Source organism: Penicillium riverlandense, assembly GCF_028828495.1.
Source record: "Penicillium riverlandense strain IBT 135883 chromosome Unknown utg000003l_segment0_segment0, whole genome shotgun sequence".
Classification (NCBI taxonomy): Eukaryota; Fungi; Ascomycota; class Eurotiomycetes; order Eurotiales; family Aspergillaceae; genus Penicillium; species Penicillium riverlandense.
This window is the reverse complement of record NW_026643196.1, coordinates 1,094,302-1,116,884: the sequence shown is the minus strand read 5'-3', so window position 1 is coordinate 1,116,884 and position 22,583 is coordinate 1,094,302. Positions and strand designations below refer to the sequence as shown.

The 22,583-nt window shown below is 49.0% G+C and overlaps 8 protein-coding genes across 8 annotated transcripts; 3 read left to right on the top strand and 5 right to left on the bottom strand.

Annotated features, from left to right (window-relative positions):
• Window positions 1–2,573: 2,573 nt before the first annotated feature.
• N7474_004084 (uncharacterized protein) lies at window positions 2,574–4,364 on the top strand (the record flags this gene model as incomplete). The annotated part of the gene is made up of 1 exon (XM_057195499.1): window positions 2,574–4,364. One exon carries the CDS (start codon window positions 2,574–2,576, stop codon window positions 4,362–4,364), a length of 1,791 nt encoding a protein of 596 aa, XP_057052895.1.
• A 2,359-nt stretch (window positions 4,365–6,723) lies between these two features.
• On the bottom strand, window positions 6,724–7,934 carry abfII (putative extracellular glycosyl hydrolase/cellulase; the record flags this gene model as incomplete). The annotated part of the gene is made up of 2 exons (XM_057195498.1): window positions 6,724–7,802; window positions 7,865–7,934. 2 exons carry the CDS (start codon window positions 7,932–7,934, stop codon window positions 6,724–6,726), a joined length of 1,149 nt encoding a protein of 382 aa, XP_057052894.1.
• Window positions 7,935–8,883: 949 nt separating this feature from the next.
• On the top strand, window positions 8,884–10,697 carry N7474_004082 (uncharacterized protein; the record flags this gene model as incomplete). Its single annotated transcript, XM_057195497.1, has 5 exons — window positions 8,884–9,219; window positions 9,301–9,396; window positions 9,447–9,604; window positions 9,672–10,063; window positions 10,120–10,697. 5 exons carry the CDS (start codon window positions 8,884–8,886, stop codon window positions 10,695–10,697), a joined length of 1,560 nt encoding a protein of 519 aa, XP_057052893.1.
• A 220-nt stretch (window positions 10,698–10,917) lies between these two features.
• N7474_004081 (alpha/beta fold hydrolase) lies at window positions 10,918–11,997 on the bottom strand (the record flags this gene model as incomplete). Its single annotated transcript, XM_057195496.1, has 2 exons — window positions 10,918–11,522; window positions 11,619–11,997. The coding sequence occupies 2 exons, from the start codon at window positions 11,995–11,997 to the stop codon at window positions 10,918–10,920; spliced, it is 984 nt and encodes a 327-aa protein (XP_057052892.1).
• Window positions 11,998–12,515: 518 nt separating this feature from the next.
• On the bottom strand, window positions 12,516–13,579 carry N7474_004080 (retinol dehydrogenase 12; the record flags this gene model as incomplete). The annotated part of the gene is made up of 3 exons (XM_057195495.1): window positions 12,516–12,627; window positions 12,682–13,016; window positions 13,103–13,579. 3 exons carry the CDS (start codon window positions 13,577–13,579, stop codon window positions 12,516–12,518), a joined length of 924 nt encoding a protein of 307 aa, XP_057052891.1.
• Window positions 13,580–15,036: 1,457 nt separating this feature from the next.
• Window positions 15,037–16,251, bottom strand: N7474_004079 (uncharacterized protein; the record flags this gene model as incomplete). The annotated part of the gene is made up of 5 exons (XM_057195494.1): window positions 15,037–15,079; window positions 15,131–15,187; window positions 15,246–15,372; window positions 15,430–16,119; window positions 16,179–16,251. The coding sequence occupies 5 exons, from the start codon at window positions 16,249–16,251 to the stop codon at window positions 15,037–15,039; spliced, it is 990 nt and encodes a 329-aa protein (XP_057052890.1).
• A 557-nt stretch (window positions 16,252–16,808) lies between these two features.
• N7474_004078 (putative DRAP deaminase) lies at window positions 16,809–17,342 on the bottom strand (the record flags this gene model as incomplete). The annotated part of the gene is made up of 1 exon (XM_057195493.1): window positions 16,809–17,342. One exon carries the CDS (start codon window positions 17,340–17,342, stop codon window positions 16,809–16,811), a length of 534 nt encoding a protein of 177 aa, XP_057052889.1.
• A 401-nt stretch (window positions 17,343–17,743) lies between these two features.
• N7474_004077 (uncharacterized protein) lies at window positions 17,744–22,580 on the top strand (the record flags this gene model as incomplete). Its single annotated transcript, XM_057195492.1, has 2 exons — window positions 17,744–17,746; window positions 17,820–22,580. 2 exons carry the CDS (start codon window positions 17,744–17,746, stop codon window positions 22,578–22,580), a joined length of 4,764 nt encoding a protein of 1,587 aa, XP_057052888.1.
• Between the last annotated feature and the right edge of the window lie 3 nt (window positions 22,581–22,583).

The following is a 22,583-nucleotide window of genomic DNA, read 5'->3' as shown; positions in this document are numbered from 1 at the left end:
ATATAGAGACTGAGCGTGGGAGAGCGCTCCCTGCACAAAACAAGCCAGATGGGAATGGCGGGGAGAGAGCAATGCGATTATGCGGGTGTTGATGGGCAACGGAGTGACGACGGGCTGGAGTGTGAGGGCTTGCCTGCCTTGGCGCCTGAGGCAGCACATGAACTACGTATTGGCGTAGAATCGTTATTTACACGCCCTAACTATCCCTATATCAGTCTAGTCGTGAGATATTGACTATACATTCTCCAGAGACTGTGGCTTTTGTTGCTTCTCTCATTTTCCCGACCGATTTGGAAAGACTTTCTGTCATATGAAGGCAATTTAAGTCATAATAATAGTGACGGTAAACCTGCCGCCTCCGGGCGATCGGCTCAGAGATCACGGGATGAGCCGCTCCCTGAGCACTCAGAGCTAGCTCTGAGCAAGCTCTGCGCGATCTCTAAGCGACCTCTGAGCGGGACCTGAGCAACCTAAGCGCTCACACCGTTTGCTCACCCCTTTCGTTCTCATCGTGCTTCTGGTCCTTTTCCTACTCCGATGCTAACCGCTGCCTACTAATGTTCTTAGGAGTGCGGGCCAAAATGACGTTTTCCTATGTCGCTAGTAACCTTCACCCTCCCCTTCGAACTTCCTAGTGACAAACTCGATTTTCTTGACTCTACCTCAGAAATTAAACAACCCCTCATTTTTACGTTCTATCCTTTACACTACTAAAATATGCATCGATGTCCAACTCTTCTTTAGCCCTTACTACGTAAAACCGATGGCGGAATTCTCTTCCCTATCCTCGTAAGCAGTATCTAACACCCTATACCATCTTTGATCCTATGAACAATATCCGTTTCTCATTTGCGCAAATCCGGATATGTGCTCCGCCTTGTGTCTCTAACTTATCGCCGCTACGTGTCTTAGGCCTAGATAGTATTAGTGTCTCGAAATAGTAAGTTATATTCCTAGTTCACCTCACTTATCCGCCTCATTGAGAATGAATCAAGCCATATTCCTAGGAACCTCTCTCCGTCTATCCACTACGAGCACGGATATTCCTACGATTAGCTGTAGACAATAATAGCGGAACTATATAGTTAGTCAACATAGCGTAGCGTCTTTGTGATATTTGTTTTAGCAAAGTCAGGTGCTAATCGTCCTACGACATTTCGCTTCTTGACTCCTACTAGAGATAAGAGAATGAATTATAGTACCTATAAATAATCGCGATATTGGTTTACTAGGGTTGTCCTCAGAAAGTATCATTCAACCTTAGACTCGATCCTTCCTGCTATGTCCAAACTTTCTATATTTTCTTATCAATTAGTATAGTAACCCTTAATCATCAAAAGTTTTGGCGAATAGCACCACGAATTGTAGCGACGTTCTCCCCCGTTAACGAGGAAAATCACGCTATTGAGGAGGAGAGGCAAGCAAAAGCCCTAGATGAAAAAAGTCAAGTAGAAGGCTATTTCTTAGAGAATGGTATGCTATAAGAAGAATATAGCATAGAGAGAGTTAGTAAGGCCTACCATAATTATCTTTCCTTTTCGCTATTTGAGACTAATGTGGTCTCCCTAGAGTCTAGCCTCTATATAATCTCTCGAGCGACTTCGCTAGGTGTTAGTCACGATGACACGTTGTCAATTTCTAGAAATTCTCCTGATTACCCTAAGGAAGTTAGGCTTAATCCGCCCTTCTAAACAAGTGACACTCCCTTAGTAACCGGTTTAGAAGGCCTAGGGACGATAAGGGTCTTTGATGTCTTTTAGGACCACTATAAGGATTCTGAAAATAAAAGCCACCATCCTAACAGTTGAAACAATTAGTTAGAGCAAAGTGAATTACAGAAGATTAATAGAGTGTCGCCGCAGATAAATTCCTTATTAGCTCAAAGTGTGAGATTATTATATGTAGGGTTATCATAAAAGAAATACACATCCCGTGTTAGGGACATCGCCTAATCCCTGAAACCCCTGAATTCGTTGAAAACGACAAGTACCCGCCCCCAAGTCAGGTATCCTCTACAAGGCCCCTATGAATCCTTTCGTACACTACGGAGTTCGGAGTGCGCTTAAGCATTTCTGAAACACTCCCTACACGTTTTTTGATTTTCGAAATCCTCATGGCACCATTTTGTCAATCCTTTGATAATGCTTAAGCGGAACCAATTTATAGTGTCGTCTTAGCACAACATCAATAGGGGCCATTCGCCGTTTACTCCCATGATCTTGCCGTCTACCTTACTATGTAGAGTTGCTCAAGCATACTCTGTAGTCGAGTATTCAAACCTAGGCCAAATAGCTCAAAATTCCAGGATCAACGCAACCAAGCAACTCACATCAGAACCCCTAACTGAAATTTAAGGCAATGAGCAATCTTGTGGAGTCTACGGCACTAACTTGGGCAGTTTTGGACCGCCGCCCACTAGAATATGGGGCCAAGTTATTCTGTATGGAACAAGAAAGATACAATAAATATCACTAGGGCGCAATAACAGACGAGGTATTTATAGTGGCTAGGATCTCGCTCAGAGCACCTGAATCTGACCATACCTTCGTCTGAAGGCGTTTATTGAGTTCACCATGCATATTCATTTATTCCTGAACACTTTCTTGGTTCTGCTCTCACTTGGGGAGCAGCTGCGTAGAACAGAGCCAATTGATGTTCCACATGGCGCCCAAGGAAGAGACATCCCAGTCTCTCTCCAGCGACCACCTGATGCGCCACCGGCGTTGAAGCATGACCGTCCAGCAAACTGTCATAATCCTGCCTTCTTGAAATCGGCGAAACCCGCCTTGAAAAAACCGGAGCCGAAGCATGCCATCTTGAACTCGCCGAAATCCGAAATACCGAAAACACCTAGTCCTTCGGTCTTGACGCCGACGTCGAAGCATGACTGCCCAGCGAAAAATCATAACCATGACCATCCCATCATGGCACCGAAGCCGAAGCATGCCATCTTGAACTCGCCGGAATCCGAAATACCGAAAACACCTAGTCCTTCGGTCTTGACGCCGACGTCGAAGCATGACTGCCCAGCGAAAAATCATAACCATGACCATCCCATCATGGCACCGAAGCCGAAGCATGCCATCTTGAACTCGCCGAAACCCGAAATACCGAAAACACCTAGTCCTTCGGTCTTGACGCCGACGTCGAAGCATGACTGCCCAGCGAAAAATCATAAGACTCCCAGTTTCACACGGTTGCCATCGTCGATCACCTCGCCTCCCTCAACAACTACTCAAGTGGATAATCCGCTCTGTTGGCCGTCGGAAAATCCACATCCAGAGGACCCTAATATGCCAAAGTATGGCTGGTGCGTCTGCAGTGGCGGTATTCGTCATCCGGCGACTCAGAACGAAATCTGTCCTCAACTGTCATTTCCGTGGAGCTGGTATACCTGGCCTTCTCCTGCGCCTAATACCACGTTAACGAATGGCGAGAACGTTGGGTACCTATACACATACAACGAGCCCACTGCGGGTGGTGCTAAGATTGCATGTGAAACATCGAAGGTCGCGAATATGGCCTTATATGGCGCTTATGAAGGGATGGAGACAGTCTGCTCTGGTTCAACGACGACGCTTACTACCGGCGTGAGCTATGTGACAACGGCGACTGGTCTTACAGTGAGTCCAGTCCTCGCCGGAAATTGGGTCCATTCGATATCGGAAAGCCCCGTCCCGAGCACTAGTTCCTCGTCGGAAGTAGCAATACTCGTTTCTAGTATCTACAATGCTCTGTCGACTATCTGCTCTGATAGCGGGACTCCAACTACTACTGTTATTCCGGTAACAAAGTGGAATGACAATAAGGATCATATGTGGACAGTCACAGAAACACAGACTATGACTGCCTGCGCCACAGATACTGTCGAAGTTATTGATGTGTGGTATATAGATTCGGATGAGTCCAATGGCCCGCAACAAGGAACTCTCAAAATTTCTGTAATTGAGTCCTGGTTTACAGCAGAGAACCTGAAAGAATGGATGTTGCAGGTTGCATCCATCTACGCAAAGATGGCTATGAGCCGCACTACATATGAATCTTATGACGATGGGGCCGGGTATTCAGAAGAACCTGTTGTCAATTTCAAGGAGCTTGCGCAGCACCACGCTCCAAGATATGTCGGCCTCATATACAAGTGGATCTACGAGAGTGTTGAGGTTGACCTAGGGAGGATGTGGACTCATCTAACTTTTCAACCAAGCGAAGAAGATTTGCTCGAGTGCGTGTCATCGGAGGAAATGATACAGTTTTTTGCATCCCTTTGCGAGACCTTCGCACCAGAATTAGCAGGGGAGATCCAAACTGTTGCAACTAAGGCAGAGAAACTGTTTTTGTTCGTGTGTGAAAAATCGGATGGCTAGTAGATGTTGAGAAACTAGCCAGAGAACATAGACCGTGGCGGATTCTCTGATAAAAGAGCACAGCATAAAGGGAGCAAAAAAAAAAAAAAAAAAAAAAAACCGAAAAAGGTATCATCTAAAGTGATTATCAAAAGCGCGATGAAATAGATTGAATTACAAGATTTAGGCAATTTCAATTCGTATGGGAGTGTCTGGCGTAGTAGAGCTAGACAGTTAAGATGCCCTAGAGAAGGAGCAGATTGCGGTTTGTTCCCCAGAAGGACACCGGGGGCAGTCAAATTCCGATATTATTCGAAGTGTTCTAGACGGACTCAATCCTCTTCTAGCAAAGAAAATCACCAAGTTCACTACAGACGGATAATTGAACGTGGATTAAGCATCTGAAGAAGTCCCATACCAAACCGGGTCCATCACGTCCCAAGCGTAGAAGACAATGCAGAACGGGGTGGAGAATCTCCACATTCTGTTGGGAGTTCCCGTGACTCATCTGTTTCAGAGTTGGAATATATTGATCCACGTCTTCGATCCTCTTAGAAAGCATAATATTCGTCTTATCTAAGTTCCTTCTAGGGAGAAGTCCAACGCTATGTCTTTGCACCATGATAGGCCTTACATAGACACATTCTTGCTACCCTTCAATCTCTCTTCGCTACACTCGTTCGATTAATTCTTTGCAATTTTGTTTTGTTTTTTATATTTACTCGCAAGCTCGTCTATTGTCTTTCGAATTGGTAGAGGATGATTCAAATCCTTTTCTATTAGCTACTAGTGTAATTCAAAACTATTAATGAGAAGAGGAGGTAGCTCACTAATTGTTCTTCAGACAAAGGCCACCCTTGCGACTAAGACGTTAATGTGTATATCTAGCCGGTTTTCCTTATTTGGACGACTAGGTTTATATCGGCATCACATTCCGTGTAGTACTTAAAGGCTTTTTTTAAAAGTGTCTCCCCTCCTCTTCTACGCTTTCTGATTAAGCCTTCTAGTGCGAGTTGATTCTATAGTGGCTTTTTGCCGCTATGTGGTTTTAGAAAGAGCCATAGTAGAAGAGACTCCTATTGTCGTAGGTGTTAGTAACTTCAGCTATGTTAATGCGACTTTGCGAGTATACATATGTATAAATCCTAGTTATAGCAATAGAAATTAAAAGAGCTCCTAAAAACTCTCCTATCAGTTGCTCCGGCAAAACAAGTCCATTAAGTTGAGATTTCAGATCGCGATAAAAAGTAGCAGGCCAAAAAGACGTATAGTGATCAATTATTTGTAAAGCCCCACTAACTAAGTATGCGCTGATAATAAACATGGTACGCTGGCTACAACCGATAATACGAGGTTAACATAAATGTATGATAATTATCTACCTAGTCTATTTTTTCTTAATGTAGCCGATGTTGTTTTTAGTCGAGATAGCATGCCGTTTTTGAATAATACCTTTCTCTAATCGCTAACGGCACAGGCGATAATACTCCAGGCTAGGTGCCTATTTCGTCTGCTTTGTAGAAACATAATGATGCAAGGCAGTCATAACCTTAGGAAGCAGTTAGGTACAGAAATCAAGAAGAAAAGGAGGACGGATCAAGAAAACGGAATTAGATGGAATAGAAGACGATAATGATAGTCACTCGAGATATTCTACGGAAGTAATTTGGTATTGGCGGTTGTAGGCAAGTTATTCTATGCAAAGTCTATGGTTGGCCCAGGGGGGTGAGAGGCCCTTAGGTACTAGAGAAAATGCCTCTGTCAAGACCTACGCTCAAAAAATGACGGTTCTATTTTTGTAGCGGGTACAAGCGGAAGAGCAACACACGTCACCTCTGATTGTCTGCTCTGAGCACCCTGAGCGAACGCTGACCAGATTACTGAGCAGCCCGAGTGCTCTCTGAGCACATAGTTCAATTGAATCACATGACCTGTGGATGACTAAGATCCTGGTAAAAAGGGCGCCGAAAATGACGTCGAAAGTAGCCATTTTTGGCGCCCAATTTACCGTCACCTAGCGTTGTGGTGTAATACATCCCCATTAATCTCAGACCGCTTGTCGCAATGCGTTTCGCCTTGAAGTACTAACGATTTCGACAGTCGACTGCATGAGATGATATTGTTTCTATCCTATATGTCGATGCATAGTGATGTTTGGGTTATCATCTACAAGGAGAAAGCGAATCTGAAGTTGTTTTTATCCAGGCTCAGACTTAGAGTAAACTTAACATCTCAATATGCCTTCAGCTACAAGTCCTTGGCTACCGTACTCTCTGCTGCTTCTGCTGCTTTAGCTCTCCCCAATGCTAAGCGGGTACCACTGTAACCGTACCCGCTGCGGTTTGCCCACAAACAGAACCTTCACATCTGCGCTGCTTTTTTATTTCTGCAGTGTCAGTAGACCAGGACGGTATGGTAGGAGATTATAGGAGCCGCTAGAGCCAGTGGCTCGCCCCTGGTAGAGAAACTGCAGGTTGCACGGATCAATAGGCATAGTTTCGTCGGCACTGCTCCGAATCAGATCGCCGCTACTGATGTCGTCTGTCCAGGTAGCGCCGCTGTTGGCCTTGCCGGCGAAGGGTGCGGACTCGCTTGTGGCCTGCGGTGTCCACGTTCCGCCCAGACTAGTTGCCGTGAATGAGCGGAAGTACCTCCCGTTGGCTCCGATTGCCTCGACGATCATGAGATATTGGTTTTGGCCCTTAACACTATAGACCTGAACGGCTTCAAAGAGGTTGTTAACCGAGTCGCTCAAGACAACCGTTGATGATGAGCCAAAGCTGCCCGGGAAGTTGCTTTTCGGCATAGAAGACCGGTAGATGTTGCCGTTGTCTCCTCCAAAGAATAGATACATGGTAGTGTCATCGGCGATAAGTGCGGGGTCAATAGGGCCGGTGCTAGAGGAGCTGATGGAGCCCGTAAAGAGGGGCTGCGGCGATGACCATCCATTTGCGTTGGTGGGATCGCTGGAGGTCATGTAACAGAAAGGACTGGCACACCATTCATAGGCGAGCACCCAGATACCTTTTGGAGTGAAGTAGAACAGGTTGGGTGCAACAGCTCCCGTACCCATTTGATTCTGGCTCGCTGAGGTCATGGCAGACCAATCTGTGAAGAGGGCAAAATTCATGGAGCCGTAGTTGCCTGCAGAATTGACATCTGAAGAGTATACAAGGTGCTGACCATTGTACGGAACGTGGCTGAAATCTTTGAGAGCGACATACCCAGATTTTGGGTTTGCCAGCGGTCCGGTCGATGACCAAGTGTACTTCGACGGGAGACTGCAAGTGGTTGATTGTGAGTTGCTAGATGTGGTGGTAGTCGTAGACTTGCTCGATGTGGTAGTGGTCGTAGTTCCTCCACCAGTACAAGGAACACACTGGGAATAGTAAGGATTGGAGTAGGTGCAGCACGACCCGGAAGCACAAGTAGTGGCTCCGGTCCATCCAATTCCACCGCCTGAAGCCAACCGTTAGCATTGTTGTCCACGGCGTTGACTTATCAAGTCGTATTTCACTTACATTGGCCGTAGACTGGTGATTGCGCAGACACAAATGGCAACACCACGAACAGAGAAGCAACCCAAATCATAGTGGCTAAGTACTTGTCTTCTGATTGGAAGTCTGGGATAGATTTGGTAGTGTCAAAGTCGAGGAATTGACCTCAGCTGATCCCTTATTATATTTTTTCGGAAAATACATACAGGCTGTGTCTGGTAAATTTATTTAGGCAGATCAGGAGTTGAGATGGAGCTGTTACATATTACCTATGCTGATGGGAAAGTTTATTATACCTCGAGTCTCTATATCTGCACGGAGTCTGACGCTTTTCGAAAACTCTATTTGCGTCGGGATTGTTAAAAAAAGCTAATAAAAGGAGACCGTCACATGAACAGGTGAGGAAACAAGAGTTGTTGAACTTGTGCAGGGGTCAGAAAACCCCCGAATACGCGGGGCTTTGGTTAGATGCTTCAAGTACAGTAGCATTGCACCGCTTACCCCGCTGGAATAATGCTGGTTTTACATAGGAGCTAGCCCCGTCGGCATCTACAGCCGAGCCCATCATCACCACTAACCAAATAGACAACGGGTATGACTGCTGCAGTGACTATTTCTTCTGCTAGACGATTCCACCCGCAATCCTCCAATTCGTCACAACGCCGCGGCTTTAAGGTTTCTGCACAAATCCACCACGGACTATATGTCCGCCCCTGAGTGAATTCTGCACCTCCTGAGCAGCAACTATACAAGACGGATCAGACATGATCTCCTTCCCGGTATTTACTGACGAAGCCGCTGAATCTACGCTTCGCTGTTGGATGCATCGCCCCGCGATTGGTGGGCTAATATGCTCTGAGATGGGCACAGGGGACGATCAAGATTTCCCCATGAATAACCAAATACGGGCTTCGTAGACCCTAATTCTTCTACATGCTCGGAGCTTGAGCTATATAAAGCGATGCCGGAGACTGCTTCCTGTCGGTAGGAAGGTGTTGAATCCCGCCGCTTTCTAGACAAGACACCCATAAGACTGTCCTGTCATGCATGCCACCCTTCTCGCAGCTCTAGGGGTCACCCTACAGGCCGGCCTCGCTGCAGCCCAAACCAAAGTGACAGTGAACGCAGGCACCACTTACCAGGTAATTGATGGGTTTGGCTTCTCAGAGGCCTTTGGCTTCGGCAGCGGAGTCGAAAATGCACCCAGTGCACAGCAAACTCAGGCCCTGAACTACATGTTCAGCACTACTGAAGGAGCGGGAATGACGATCCTTCGTAACCGCATTGCTGCGGATGCAGGCGGCACCATTGAGCCCAATAGCCCTGGGTCACCATCGGCTACCCCAAGTTACAGGGCTATTGGCGACGACAGCAGTCAGGTTGGTGATATTTAAGGCCTAGATCTATTCTTACCCTATATGCGGGCTCCATTTGCTGATATTTGCTGGGTTTCCTGATAGATATTTTGGTCCCAGAAAGCTCGGGCAATGGGAGTCAAGTACATCTATGCCGATGCCTGGAGCGCACCTGGTTTCATGAAGACAAACGGCAACTACGTATGTTTGCTACTTGCCCTATATTTGTGTCAAGGTACTAACTTAAGTAGATAGACGGTGGATACCTCTGCGGAGTGACTGGACACACCTGCTCCTCTGGCGATTGGAGACAGGCGTATGCGAACTATCTCGTGCAGTACATTAAAGACTACGCGAGCCAGGGCATTACCATTGACTTTGTTGGTTTTCTCAATGAACCTGAATTTGCGTAAGCAGCTACCTAAACATACATGAATATCGACAATTGCCAGAAATTAAGCTGACCCCGACAACAGGCCTGACTACGACTCGATGCTTTCCGATGGAACCATGGCGGCATCCTTCATTCCAATTCTCTACAACACTATCAAGGAAGCTGGACTGTCCACTGGTATCACCTGCTGCGATGCCGAAGGTTGGAATGATCAGGCCACCTTCACAGAGCAGATCATCTCTGCTGGAGCCGATCAGTATCTGTCACGTATCACGTCTCACTGGTATACTTCGCAGGGCACTTCTCCCATCAACACTGACCTTCGGGTCTGGGAGACCGAATACGCGGACTTGGACGATGCCTTCTCAACTACCTGGTATTCCAACGGCGCATTCAATGAGGGTCTTACCTGGGCCAAGCTTATCTACCAGGGTCTTGTTGAAAGCAATCTCAGTGCGTTCTTGTACTGGGTTGGTAGGTTTCCTCTGGCGTCCATCACGTTATTGCTACACTAACCAAACACGCAACAGGCGCTCAATCGAATAGCAATGCTGCTGGCTTGGTCACTCTCACCGGCTCCGGTTCCTCCACGCAAGTGACCGCATCCGCCTCTCTCTGGGCCTTTGCTATGTTCTCGCGCTACATCCGACCAGATGCCGTGCGTATCGGCACGTCAGGTGCTCCGACCAACACGCAGGTCGCGGCCTTCAAGAACACAGATGGTTCTATTGCCGTCGTAATGATCAACTCCGGCAGCAGCTCACAGACCGTCTCTCTTGGAGGCGTGTCCTCCTCAACGGTCAAAGGGTACTACATGGACAACTCTGTCTCATCGCCCTCTAGCTTGTCGGTTACCTCCAGCGGCGGTAATATAGGGGTTACCCTGCCCGCTTATTCAGTGGTCACTCTTGTCCTCTCGGGATCCACAAGCTCGTCGCCTCCTCCTGCTACAACAACAACAACCGAAACGAGCACTGGTGGCTCAACTGGTACAAGTGTTGCCCAGCACTGGGGTCAGTGTGGTGGCCAAGGCTGGACCGGCCCCACAAGCTGCACTAGCCCGTACACCTGCCAAGAGCAGAACGCTTACTACTCACAATGTCTGTAAGCCTTGATTGATTGACCTGGGATGATATCTGTGTCTAGCACCGGAGGATTAGGCAAAATGCAAATGGAAGGGCGAATTGAGGGTCAACAAAGATACGCTAGCTTATCGACAGTCTTCTACTCCCTTTTGTGGTATATGCAGTTTCTTATATGCTTGCGAAAATTGAATGCGGTATGTATTTGGTATGATACGTAGCTTGAAACTATTAAACATATCAAAACTATTGACGCCCACCTATAGAAGCGAATATTGCCCCCCACACTTCCACTGACTGAATCAGAGTATCATGATCTGTTTTATCGATCGTCGTGGAGATAAAGTCAATGGCCTCTACACCTGGTGCCTGCCAACACTGTTCAAAGTATCTTTGGCCCCGACTGCCCACTAGGGCATCTGTGGACGCGAAGTACGCACGGAGACTGACTGGGCCACCTGTGGATTGTTCGCTGGCAGCCAGCATCTGCGCGCATTGGGCATAGTCCGAGCAGACCCCCCAGTCACTGTCGCTCTTGCGAAGGCACTGAAGAGCCTCGCTATTAGCACCGACGGTGTTCTCATGGTGCATGAAGGGAAGGGCGAGGCGAAATAGCTCCGCTTGTTCCGCGCGTGACACGCCATAGTCGAGAGATGACCGGCTCACTTCTACCGCCGCGCTACTTTGTGATGACTTCTGGCGAAACATAGCACCACTTGACGCCAGCACAGGGGAGGCCTGGGTTACGAAGAAGCGCGGGATAAGGTGCCAGAGTGTGAACGCTTTGGTTGGCACATACTGTGCCATTTGCATCGCTGTAACGCGTGAGTAGGCGGGATCAACCCAGGGCGCTATAAGCGGCATTATAAGTCATTCTTCTTCTGCTTTAAGAGGGGAGGGGTAAAGATAAAGACCTAATACAGTAATTTCTGGTTCCACAAGCTCACGGCACTTCGCCCAGGTATTGAGCAAATAAATCGTGCCGGCGCTGTGGGCGACAAGGTTGACGCGTGTAATACCGAGATATGCCAGCAGACGCGGTAGCAAATTGACCCAAGTGGCGAGTCGTCGGTCGAGTGGAACATCCGTCGACGCGCCCATGCCCGGCCGGTCGACGACGAGCAAACGCACGCCAGCGCGCTCTGCAAAAGCATGCAGAGGGATGCCGACATAACGCGAGGCAAACATCCCCGGCACGAACAGCAGCGCGGGCCCGGTGATGCAGCCAATCTCGGCGAAAGAGACCGTCAGCGGACCACATGCTGTATCGAGAGTGACACGGCGGTGGAAGCGGGTGCTAGAAATAAGGCTGAGAGGATCAGACATGATCACTCGGATATTATCATGGGTAACTGCTCAATATCTCAGAAACCAATCAACATATTGCATTTCTGGGGATGGGTGTCTAGGTGGGATGGCTGGATATCACCGAAGGCGCGTTTGAGGCTCGGGAGGGGTCTGGCGAGGCCCACTAGTGGGCACACAGGTGGGAGTACTCAGCCCCAAGTCTGGCCCAAAGTCTGGCCCCAACAGCTACGCCACAACAGCGGGAGTACCCAGGAATTCGCTCAAACTACCCTATCCATTTGGACCCACTCCTCTAGGTGCTCCCAAGTGCAAAACTTAGGAGTACCCTCAGAACGCTAACTAACTATGCACCAAGTTCACACTATATAGACATTCCAAAGATGGCTAGGGTAATAAGTTGAACCCCTCAACATAAGGAATAGCTTCGTAATATTTGCTTAACAAGCTGATTATTAATATTATGTACTAACTAAGTAACTTAAGTTGAGGTTTCTCAGCTGGAACCCCCTCTTCCTTTCTCCCCCCACCCCCTCTTTCTATGATATTTCAGGCAGCGAAGCACCGGCAGGCTTCAACTCTTTCATAGTCTCATCCAGCAGTCTTGCTCCAAGCTCCCGCCCTTCTTCCGTGTACCAAACCGATGGAAATCTGCGGTTGTCAGACCATTCGGGGAGAAACTCGGTGACTGGAGGATGCACTTACGGTTTGATGGCCCAATCACTGACGAAGCTTCCGTGGCTCTCAGCGCCTCGAGTCAAAGCCGCGTCGAGGTATACAGAAGCACCGACGTCGAGCGATCTTGCCAGGAAATACTGAGCAACACCGAAGATCTTCTTGGCGATCACGTTGTTGTCGTGGCCCAAGGATGTTCCTTTAGTCATGCCAGGATTGACCAGGTTTATCAGAACATCGCTTGGCTTGACTCGCTCGGCAAGTTTGGTGACGAAAAACATGAGCAGCATCTTCGCGTTCGCGTACGCAGGGAACTGGCCGAAGGCTTTGGGATTGTCAAACTGCGGTAGGATTGGACCCTTCGTCTGTAGTTTGGCCGAGTATGCTATATCAGATCCTACGATGCTGAGAACTGGCGGTCTAGGGGCGCCGGTGTCGTAGCCTTGAGGACCGGGATGAGCAGCATGGCCAAAAGTGCCGTCGATAGATAGTTGACCTGCATCGTAAGCTCGTGACCCGTGGCCGCGACAGTCGTGTACGTGGGTACCATGAGGCCGGCATTAAGGATGGCGATGTCAATGCGTGGCAGAGATGCGCACTGCTCTGCGAACTTGCAGATAGAGCCATATGATGCCATATCGAGGATCCAGACGGATACCGTCGAACTTGGGAACTCCTTGCGTAGTTGACTCGCTACTGCATCGCCTTTGGCTTGTGAGCGCACACCCATGATCAGATGGGAGAGGCCCAGCTTCAGCAGCTGCCGGGACGCTGCCAGGCCTAGGCCCACATTACTCCCTGTGACGATGGCGGTTTGATTCGTAACGCGCAGATCAGGGGGTAGAGGCGTGGGTGCTGTGCGTTGCCGACGCAGGAAACCTTTGAATGTGGTCTCGAATGCGGCGTCCTTTTGAACGCTCGACGGCATCGTTAATAGCTCCTTGTGTGTGTTTGTGTGTTTGTGCGTTGAAGGAGAGGGGGATGCTTTGGATTGCAGGTAGGGATGGGAGTTGAGACCTGTCAAATACCAAGGGAGGTAACAACAAGACGCCGCAAACTTCAAGTGGGAATGTGGTTGGATTTGTTGACTTGGCCGGGAAGACCCAACTCCTGGATAGGCAGAAACCTGCCAACCTTCGTTGTATTCCGGGAGCTACTACCGCGCAATTACAGGTACTTGGCAGCCTAGGTGTCTGTTCAGTTTGGGACTAACTTTAATTTCTCATACCTACTGGCTGTGCACAGGCAAGATGATTACCTCGCCCTCGGATGCAAGAAGTCGCATTTCTCCCCTGCTTACACCACTTGCAAACTATTGCAAAGTAAGCCTCCCGGAGTGAACCAGGTTGTCAAAAAATCAACTCAAATGAAGGGCCATGACAGACTTGACGATTGGGGTATCTCTATGTCTTCTTCTCTCCCCCACGATCCTAGTACTACTAATGATCACTTTCAAGCATCATGACCCTAGCCATCATAATCACTACCACCATCATCAGGACACGGGTGGTCCGGGCAGCAGCCGCTTCGGGATGTACGGCTCCACTGACAACTACATCATCCATCGTATGCCAGACTGGGAAAGACATCACAACGGCACTTCATCGGAGCGTAGCCCATTAGTTGCTGCTATTCGCTTCTTGATAATGTTGATTGTCTTTATAGTCTTGGGGTTTATTGCGACCAGTGAGTTAGGACTCGGGCCCAGTATTCCCCATTGAGGATAGAAACAGAGGTGTCAGGAGTGCTTCATCTCAAAAATGCTATAACCGTAGACCAAAAAGTACCATTGGCTCTTGACTAGCCAATACAACTGTTTTCATATTTAGCACATTTTAATCCATCCAATTCAATAGAATAACTCAGTACGAGTTGTGTCATGAACTGAACATGGGAATAACCCACTTGAATCGCGAGAAGCGCAGCTATCCATAACAAAGTCAAATGCCGAGCCTCAGGTGAGAAGAGTATATTTTTGTCACCTGATCCGGACTGCCTCCCGAAGGCTTTCCGGATGCGTTTTTGGTACTAAGGGGAGTACCTGGGTGGATAGGTGCGTATCAATTATCGCAGAGCGATCGAAAAGAGAGCACGGCACGCGGTGATTGGGGAGGGGGAATAGGGATGCTCTGCCTACTACCAAAACGCATCCGATAAAGTCGTCAGGATATTTTGTGCCCCACAGTAGATATTTGTATAGTTGGGCAATCTATCTCGCATTTGACGTCGCCTGTTATCTCTTCGTCGACGGAAGGGACTCTGGATGGTCAGAGAGAAATTGGCATTAGAATGAGGCTGAAACTCATGCGTACAGTAGAGAGAACCTTTTACAAATCTCTAGAACCACACGATAGAAAAAGAGCACAATATAATTGCTGCTGTCCACTATCCATATCTCTGCACCAAATCTCTCATAACATCAAGGACTCTGTAAAGCCCATTAGCCGCCAAACTAGATGGTAGGTTGAGAATAACTCACTGTGTGCGAAGGGTCTCGTTATCGACGAAAAGCGCTGATACATGTGTGTCAAACCTTCTATCTTGATATCAGCTACGTATATCAGGAAGAAGGGCAAATTTTTTGAGTATCTCACAGCCTATAGAGGTCTAGACGGCCTTCAAAATCCTCTTCCGGAGGCGAAATCTGTGCGAATGTGTTGTAGGCAGCAACGTAATCATCCCCAAACCTATTGCAAGCTGGCCGCCACTGGCCAAACTCATCTTCAAATTGAAGCGATTTAGCTTGAACAACCGCAAGTATTTCGTGGGAGAACTTACATTCGTTGTGCGCATAGAAGCAGCACGCATCGAAGACAAGAGGCTGGTCATTGTCAACATCAATCCCTGCATTTGCGTACCAGAGATCTCCATGAACAAGCGAAGGTTTCACTACTCGGCCGTCACTCTCCAGAGGTCTCAGGAGCCTCGGGATGACTTTTTCGAACAGAACACGGGAGAGGACATCGAGCTCCTCACTAGGCCCTTTCTTTTCAATCTCCAGGTCAAGCGCCTGTCTCATGGTCTTGGCGAAGAATGCCTCCCAGCTATCTTCCCATGCCACGAACTGGGGTAGGTTTCCTGCGTAGGTGGTGATGTGGAACCCGAACTTGCCAGTAGGGGATACGCTTTTCTGGTGCAGTGTTGACAAAAGAGCGGCAAATTTGTGAGGGTCAGGCATATCGTCGGTCATTTCTCGAAACTCGCAGAGAAAGAAGTGGGTGTCTGGTATCGTCTTGTAGGTACCGCAAGCGATAGGTTTCGGGACAAATTCTGGCAGAATGTTATGCATCGCGCTTATTGACTGAAATTCACCCCTTGTCATATTCATGCCCACTTCTTTTGAAATGGCCTTGATGAAGAAGGACTGGGGTGTGCCATCGCGGAGCAAAACATCGATGCGACCCGTCCGCGCCCAGAAGCTTACGCCATGGTTGTCGGTGGACGTGACATTGCATCCTTCCGGCAGCTCTTTAAAAGCAGTCAACATGAATACGATCTTGTGAGTTAGTCAAGGGCTTGTAGCTTACCACTCAACACGGCTGGATCGATTTTGGTATTGCCCGCCCCAAATTCAAGGCCATCTGCGCCGTTGTACTTCATTTCCTGTGCCAAAGAATGTGTCGAATCTGTTGAGCGTCCCGCTAGCTGGAGGTGATCGAGCTCTCGGAGAAGCGGGGTTTATTTATCGGCGGCGTTTCTAGATGCGCCACTACCATAATCGAGTAGCCAATTGTAGGCGGGCTATCCCTTTGGGCGGCTAGAGTTCCTATCAATTAACTAATTAACGTAATTCGCATGCGAGCCGGGAACTGCAAAACACCATATTAAAAGTGATGAATTACAACTCTATGTCTCGACGCCTAAGATTTACATTTCCATGGATCTAAGGAAAAACACAGCGTAATTTATCATAATGGTATAAGTTGATAATCGAAGCTATTCTAAATTCCAGTATATTACTTGAATCTTAAATAGAATAAAGTTGTGGTGGTAGATACGATACTACACAATATCACCTTTAAAATGGCGGGGGTTTGCAATACTTGCACTACCCAGAAAAACAGAACAAAAAAAAAGACTAAAGCCGGGTGGCCACACGGGCCGTCCGGGTGCTCCCGCAGACTCATTTTTTTTCTTAGCTAACGCAATCTCAGTCTTCAGTGTCCAGTCATTGAGACCTTGGTGATCTTGTCCCGCCAATGTTCCACAGGGAACACGACCTTGACACCGTTTGCCTCCAGCCTTTGCTGCCCGTCATTGTGCGCGATAAACGTCCCTGGCTCTTTGATTCCCACGTAAACAGTCTTGATGGCGCTCCTAAGTCTCAAAATCCTTGTCGCGCAGGTCATGTTGCCGCTAAGTCTCTCGTTGCATGGCTCCATGGTTGTGTAGAGCACTGTGTTGGCCGGAAGGACCTCATGGATGCGTTCCTCGGGGAGGTTGTGCTCGTCGGCGATCTTGATAAAACAACACTGCTCTGCATGCGTGGTGCCTGGATCTCCCTTGTAATCTCGCGGGTATTCGAGCGAGTACCCTGTCGATAGGACCTTGCCATTAGCGGCGTCGACAAGTACGGCTCCGACGCAGAATTTGTTGGCACCTGGCGGTGATTTTTGTGCCTGAATGAGAGCGAACTCCATGAAAGCCTCATGGTCACCAACCGCGAAGGTTGGATTCGTCTGGGAACCCATAGTAAATGGCTCTCTGAAATAATACACAATGCGCGGACAATCCCCTCTTATGGGTCAAGTCAACGCAGCATCATCAAGAAATGTCAGAGAAGGAAAAGGCTAATGGTGGGTGCGCGATTTTCTGGGTAAATACATGCCGTTGTCTTCCCGAGTCGGCGAGGGGCATCGACGGGCGGTTGAAGCAACCGGCTGATTGGGTGGTTCGAAAGGGGAGGGAGGGGTGGCCACCTATTACTACGTGCTTTGATCCCGAATGTGTTGGGCATCACCAAGAGTTGCTCCTGAAACAACCCCATTGAACCACTGTTCCATTATTCTCTAGATTAACAGACCGTCCCGCCGACGTCACTCTGGATTATTCCGGGCGATTGAGGTGCACGCACTGAGTTTCGTGGGCTGCAATGGTTAACTCTCACCTTCTTAGCCTCCTGGGAAGTTAAGTCGTCCGATCGCTGACTGTACCAGTTCTCTCGAAAGCAACGGCGCACGAAGTCCGACCTACATCCCGATAGTCCCTCAAGTAGTCGTGACTCGAGTAAGAGCTCGAGGAGCCTATTTTCCCTGTCAAAAACCCTCTCCAGGACGTCTACCACGTCCGGCGATCAAGCGGAGTGGGCGAAGGGCCCGCTTGGACTGAGCCTCCTCTATTCCCCGACGGCGCCAGAGATCGACTTCATCTTCGTCCATGGCCTAGGCGGTAATTCTAGAAAAACATGGACCAAGTCGTCCCTGCAGTCTAATTTCTGGCCAAAGGAGTGGCTCTCCAAAGATCCCGCATTCAAGAACGTGCGCATTCATAGCTATGGATACGATTCGTACTACTTAAAAGGCAAAGAGGACTGCTTAAATGTACACCATATTGGCAAGTCATTCCTAGGCGCGATCAGCACTTCGCCATGCATTATCAATTCCCGGACATACATCGTTGTCATCGGCCACAGCATGGGTGGCTTGGTGATGAAGAAAGCATGTATCCTGGCGAAACAAGACGCAGTGCACAAGGCGCTGGCTGGGCGATTTGCCGCATTCTATTTCCTCGCTACGCCGCATCGAGGTGCCGACTCGGCAAAGACACTGAAGAACCTCCTCAAGGTTGCGTACGACCGCGCTTATGTTGACGATCTGGAACCGAACTCTGGGGCGGTCCAAGTGATCAATGACGAGTTTCGGCATTTTTCGGCTGGCATTGAGCTCTGGTCGTTCTACGAAACGCAGAGTATGAAACTATTTAGCTCACTCATAGTCGATCCCGAGTCGGCCGTCCTCGGGTACCGTGAAGAGAACCAGATACCAATGACTGCTGACCACCGCTCGATATGCAAGTTTGACACACCTGAAGACTCCAACTACGCCCTCCTACGAAACGCGCTCGCCTCTACTGTGAGCAAAATCGCCACGGCCATTCCGGAGCAGAAACTGAATCAGAAGCGTGAGAGGATCAAAAGCCTCAAGAGGTACTTGAAAGTTCCCGACGTCTTGGACGATGATCTTACAAACGTTTGCGAAGCTCGGATGCACGGGTCCTGCACATGGATTTTGACCAAAGCCAGTTACGTCAAATGGAGAGATGGAGAATCCGGAAATGACAGGACGCTATGGATCAAGGGCAAGCCAGCAACTGGAAAATCGGTTCTCGCTGGCCATGTAATCGATCAGCTCAAGGAGTCCGGCCAGACATGCAGCTACTTTTTCTTCAAACATGGAGACAAGTCGAAGTCCAACCTAGGTTGTTGTCTCCGATCTCTGGCTTTTCAGATGGCGAGCTCTAATGGCGAAGCTAGTGATGCCATCCTAGGAATGCAGGCGGATGGTGTTTGCTTAGATCGCGTCGACGAACGTACCCTCTGGAGAATCCTCTTCCTTTCTGGCATTTTCCAGGCCACAATGGATTGGCATTACTGGGTCATCGACGCCCTGGATGAGTGTTCCAATCCCTCGGTCCTTTTACATGCCATTCTTTCCAACATGGACGAATCTATACCCTTGAGGATCCTCGTCACAAGTCGGTATACGGTAGATCTGGACCAAGGTTTTTCGGTCATTCCACCCAACCAAATCCAGTCCTTGCCCATCTCGACAACAGACACAGAGTCAGATCTCAGGCTTTTGGTTGAGAGGAGGATCCAGGCCTTAGGAGTCGTGGGACCTGACGGTCGAGGTACATTAGCCGAGAAGATACTAGACAAATCTAATGGGTCCTTCTTGTGGACAATTTTGGTGCTTGAGGAACTCCTACGCTGCCACAGCAGAAAGGAAATTCACCAGATTCTTGGAGACGTGCCCAGAGGCATGGAGTCACTATACAAGCGGACCTTAGACCATATGTCGCAGGCCGCTCGCGGAAAAGAGCTGGCCAAAACCATTCTTATGTGGGCAGTATACGCGGTTCGACCAATGACAATCAGCGAGCTGGACGGTGCTCTGACCCTGGACATCCACGACTCATTCCCAAGATTGGAGGAGAGCATCTCCATGCTCTGTGGTCAACTGGTGGTCGTGGACAAATATGGGAGAGTTAAGATGGTGCATGAAACTGCCAGAGAATTCCTTGTAGCCGGCGGACTTGAGTCCGAGTTCTCCATTGAGAAAACTAAGGCTCACACACGGATGGCTCAGGTGTGTCTCAATTACCTTGTCGGGGAAGAAATGAAGCCTCCGAGGAACAGTCGACGCCGTCCTTCGGCAAATTTGGCAGCAACAAGATTAGATTTCGCCGCCTATGCATACACAGCATACTCCTATCACCTCGCGAGGGCTGATCCGTTGGATGCAGGGACGTTCCAGCTTGTCGTGCAGTTCCTGAGGTCCAACGTCCTCACTTGGATTGAAACGATTGCTGACTCTCCAAATCTCAATCACCTCATCCGCGCCTCGAAACATCTCAAAACCTATGTCAATGCGTGCGCCGCTGAGCGTTCACCACTAGACCCTCGAATACAAGTTCTGAGGCAGTGGACCACCGACCTTGCTCGGATTCCTGCCATGTTCGCCAACGCCCTCACGATATCATCGTCAGCAATATACTCGTTGATACCTCCATTCTGTCCCACCGAGTCTATGATATACAACACCGGGGGCTCAGGCCGGAGGCTTGCCGTCCTTGGTACGCCTAACAAGCATTGGGATGACAGGCTGCTGTGCATTGATTTCCGTCAGGATCAACCTAGAGCCTTGCGCTATGGGGACGAGTTTCTGGCCGTCGGTCTCAGTTCAGGAACCGCCAACTTGTACTACATCGCATCCTACCAGGAGTACAAGGTCTTGGAACACGGTGAAGCAGTCAACTTTATTGCTTTCAAAACCAAAAGTGACCTCGTAGTAACTTGTGGTGTGAAGATGGCCAAGGTCTGGGACATCAAAAGTGGGCAAGTGGTACACAGTCTCGCGAGCCCTCCGCATCCGCTGGGGATGGAATTCAATGGAGATACGCTTTTAATTGCCAGTCGCAACAACTACGTCGCGACTTGGCATCTGGGACACGGCGCCCGGCCGGAGTCGGTGCGGAAGCCATGGAGCGATACCGATACGTCAGAGACGAATCGAACGCCTCCGCTTGGGATACCGTGCGCACTGACTCTCTCTACTAGCCACGGGATGCTTGCAGTCGCTTACAGCGGCCAACCCATTACGCTATGGGACATGGAAGAGGACGCCTACACTGGTAGCTGTGGCAAGAAACTCTCCAGCGGAGAGACCAGCACGCATGTTGTCGTCGCGCTCGCTTTCAACCCCAATCCTGACATTGGTCTCCTCGCAGTCGCATACCTCGATGGTGACCTTGCCCTCCTTGACCCCTTTGCCGATCGGCAGCTGGAATGTTTTCGTGCCAACTGCCAAACCCTCGCCCCAAGCCCCAATGGGCGTCTCCTCGCAGCGGGTGGTGCAAATGGGATTATCCACGTTTACGAATTTGATACGTTCAAGCTGCTCTATCGGGTCAAGTCATCCAACTCGTATATCAAACAGCTTGCCTTTACTAGGGACAGTATGCTTCTTGCCGACATACGAGGCGCGCAGTGCACTGTCTGGGAGCCTGAAGCTCTGTTGCGGGAGAACCTAAGCGATGACAGCAGCGGGACTACTTTCACTACAGTGGTCGAGACTGTTTCCGTGGAAGCCAAAGCAAAGATCACTTCCATGGTGATTCATCACGCATCCGACGTTATCTTTTGCGGAAAGGATGATGGATCAGTCGTACTGTACGAGCGAAAAACGGCAGCGAGCTTGGGGATTCTCTACAGCCATAAGTCACCAGTCCACCTATTGGCCTGGATTGAACGGAGAGACGCCCTCCTTAGTGTCGATGCCTCCAACAGGATCTTCCTGCACAGGATCCAGAAATCAGCAGACAAAAGTTGGCTTAGCGATCTGACAGTACTATTCAAATCTCGCCTCGACTCCGAGAAGGCAATCATAGATGTGCTAGTAGGAGAAATGGCGGCGAAGTTCCTGGTATCGACTCGCGAGTCTGATCACCTGTTCAACTTGGACAGCGGTAAGTGTGAGAGAGAGCAAACATATCCACAAGTACCCGGAATCCGCAAATGGCTCCCTCATCCAGAATCCTATCTACATATTGTCTGTATCGACAACGTCAAAGTTTATGTCTACTGCTGGAGTGACTGGCCTGAAGTTTCATCTATCACATTGTCGTTGGACAACGACACGGCAGAGCTCAAAAACGCGATCCTCTATTCGCTCGGCCAAAAGCAAAGAATTATACTCGACTTGTTACATCCTAACAGCTCCGTCAATATCAGCAGGATTGCGATACTTGATGCAGACAGCCTTGTCGGCGGAAACATGAATAACAGCTTCTTGCCAGGGAAACAATTAGATGCCTTGGCCGCGTTCGATCAACTTGCCACGGATGAAGACACGGAGAACATGGACACGACATCGAGTCTGGCCACTCCGCTTCGTTCACGGATGACAGCATTGAAAGTAAACATTGCTCATGTCATCGGAATTGACGAATCGAAGAAATTCATATTCCTGAACCGATCTTCTTGGGTGTGCTCTGTTGATCTCAGCAAGGACGGGTTAGAAATCGCGCAACGCAAAGATCCCCTGGCGGTCGAGGTCTTCAAGCACTTCTTCATCCCATACGATTGGTTTGCTGGGAAGAGGGACGTTGTTTGTGCTTTGGCAAAAAGAGATATTATATTGACTCGGGGTGGCGACCTGGCGGTAATTAGAGGCGGTCTTGACTATGCTGAGAGAGTGTGTATAGAATAAGAG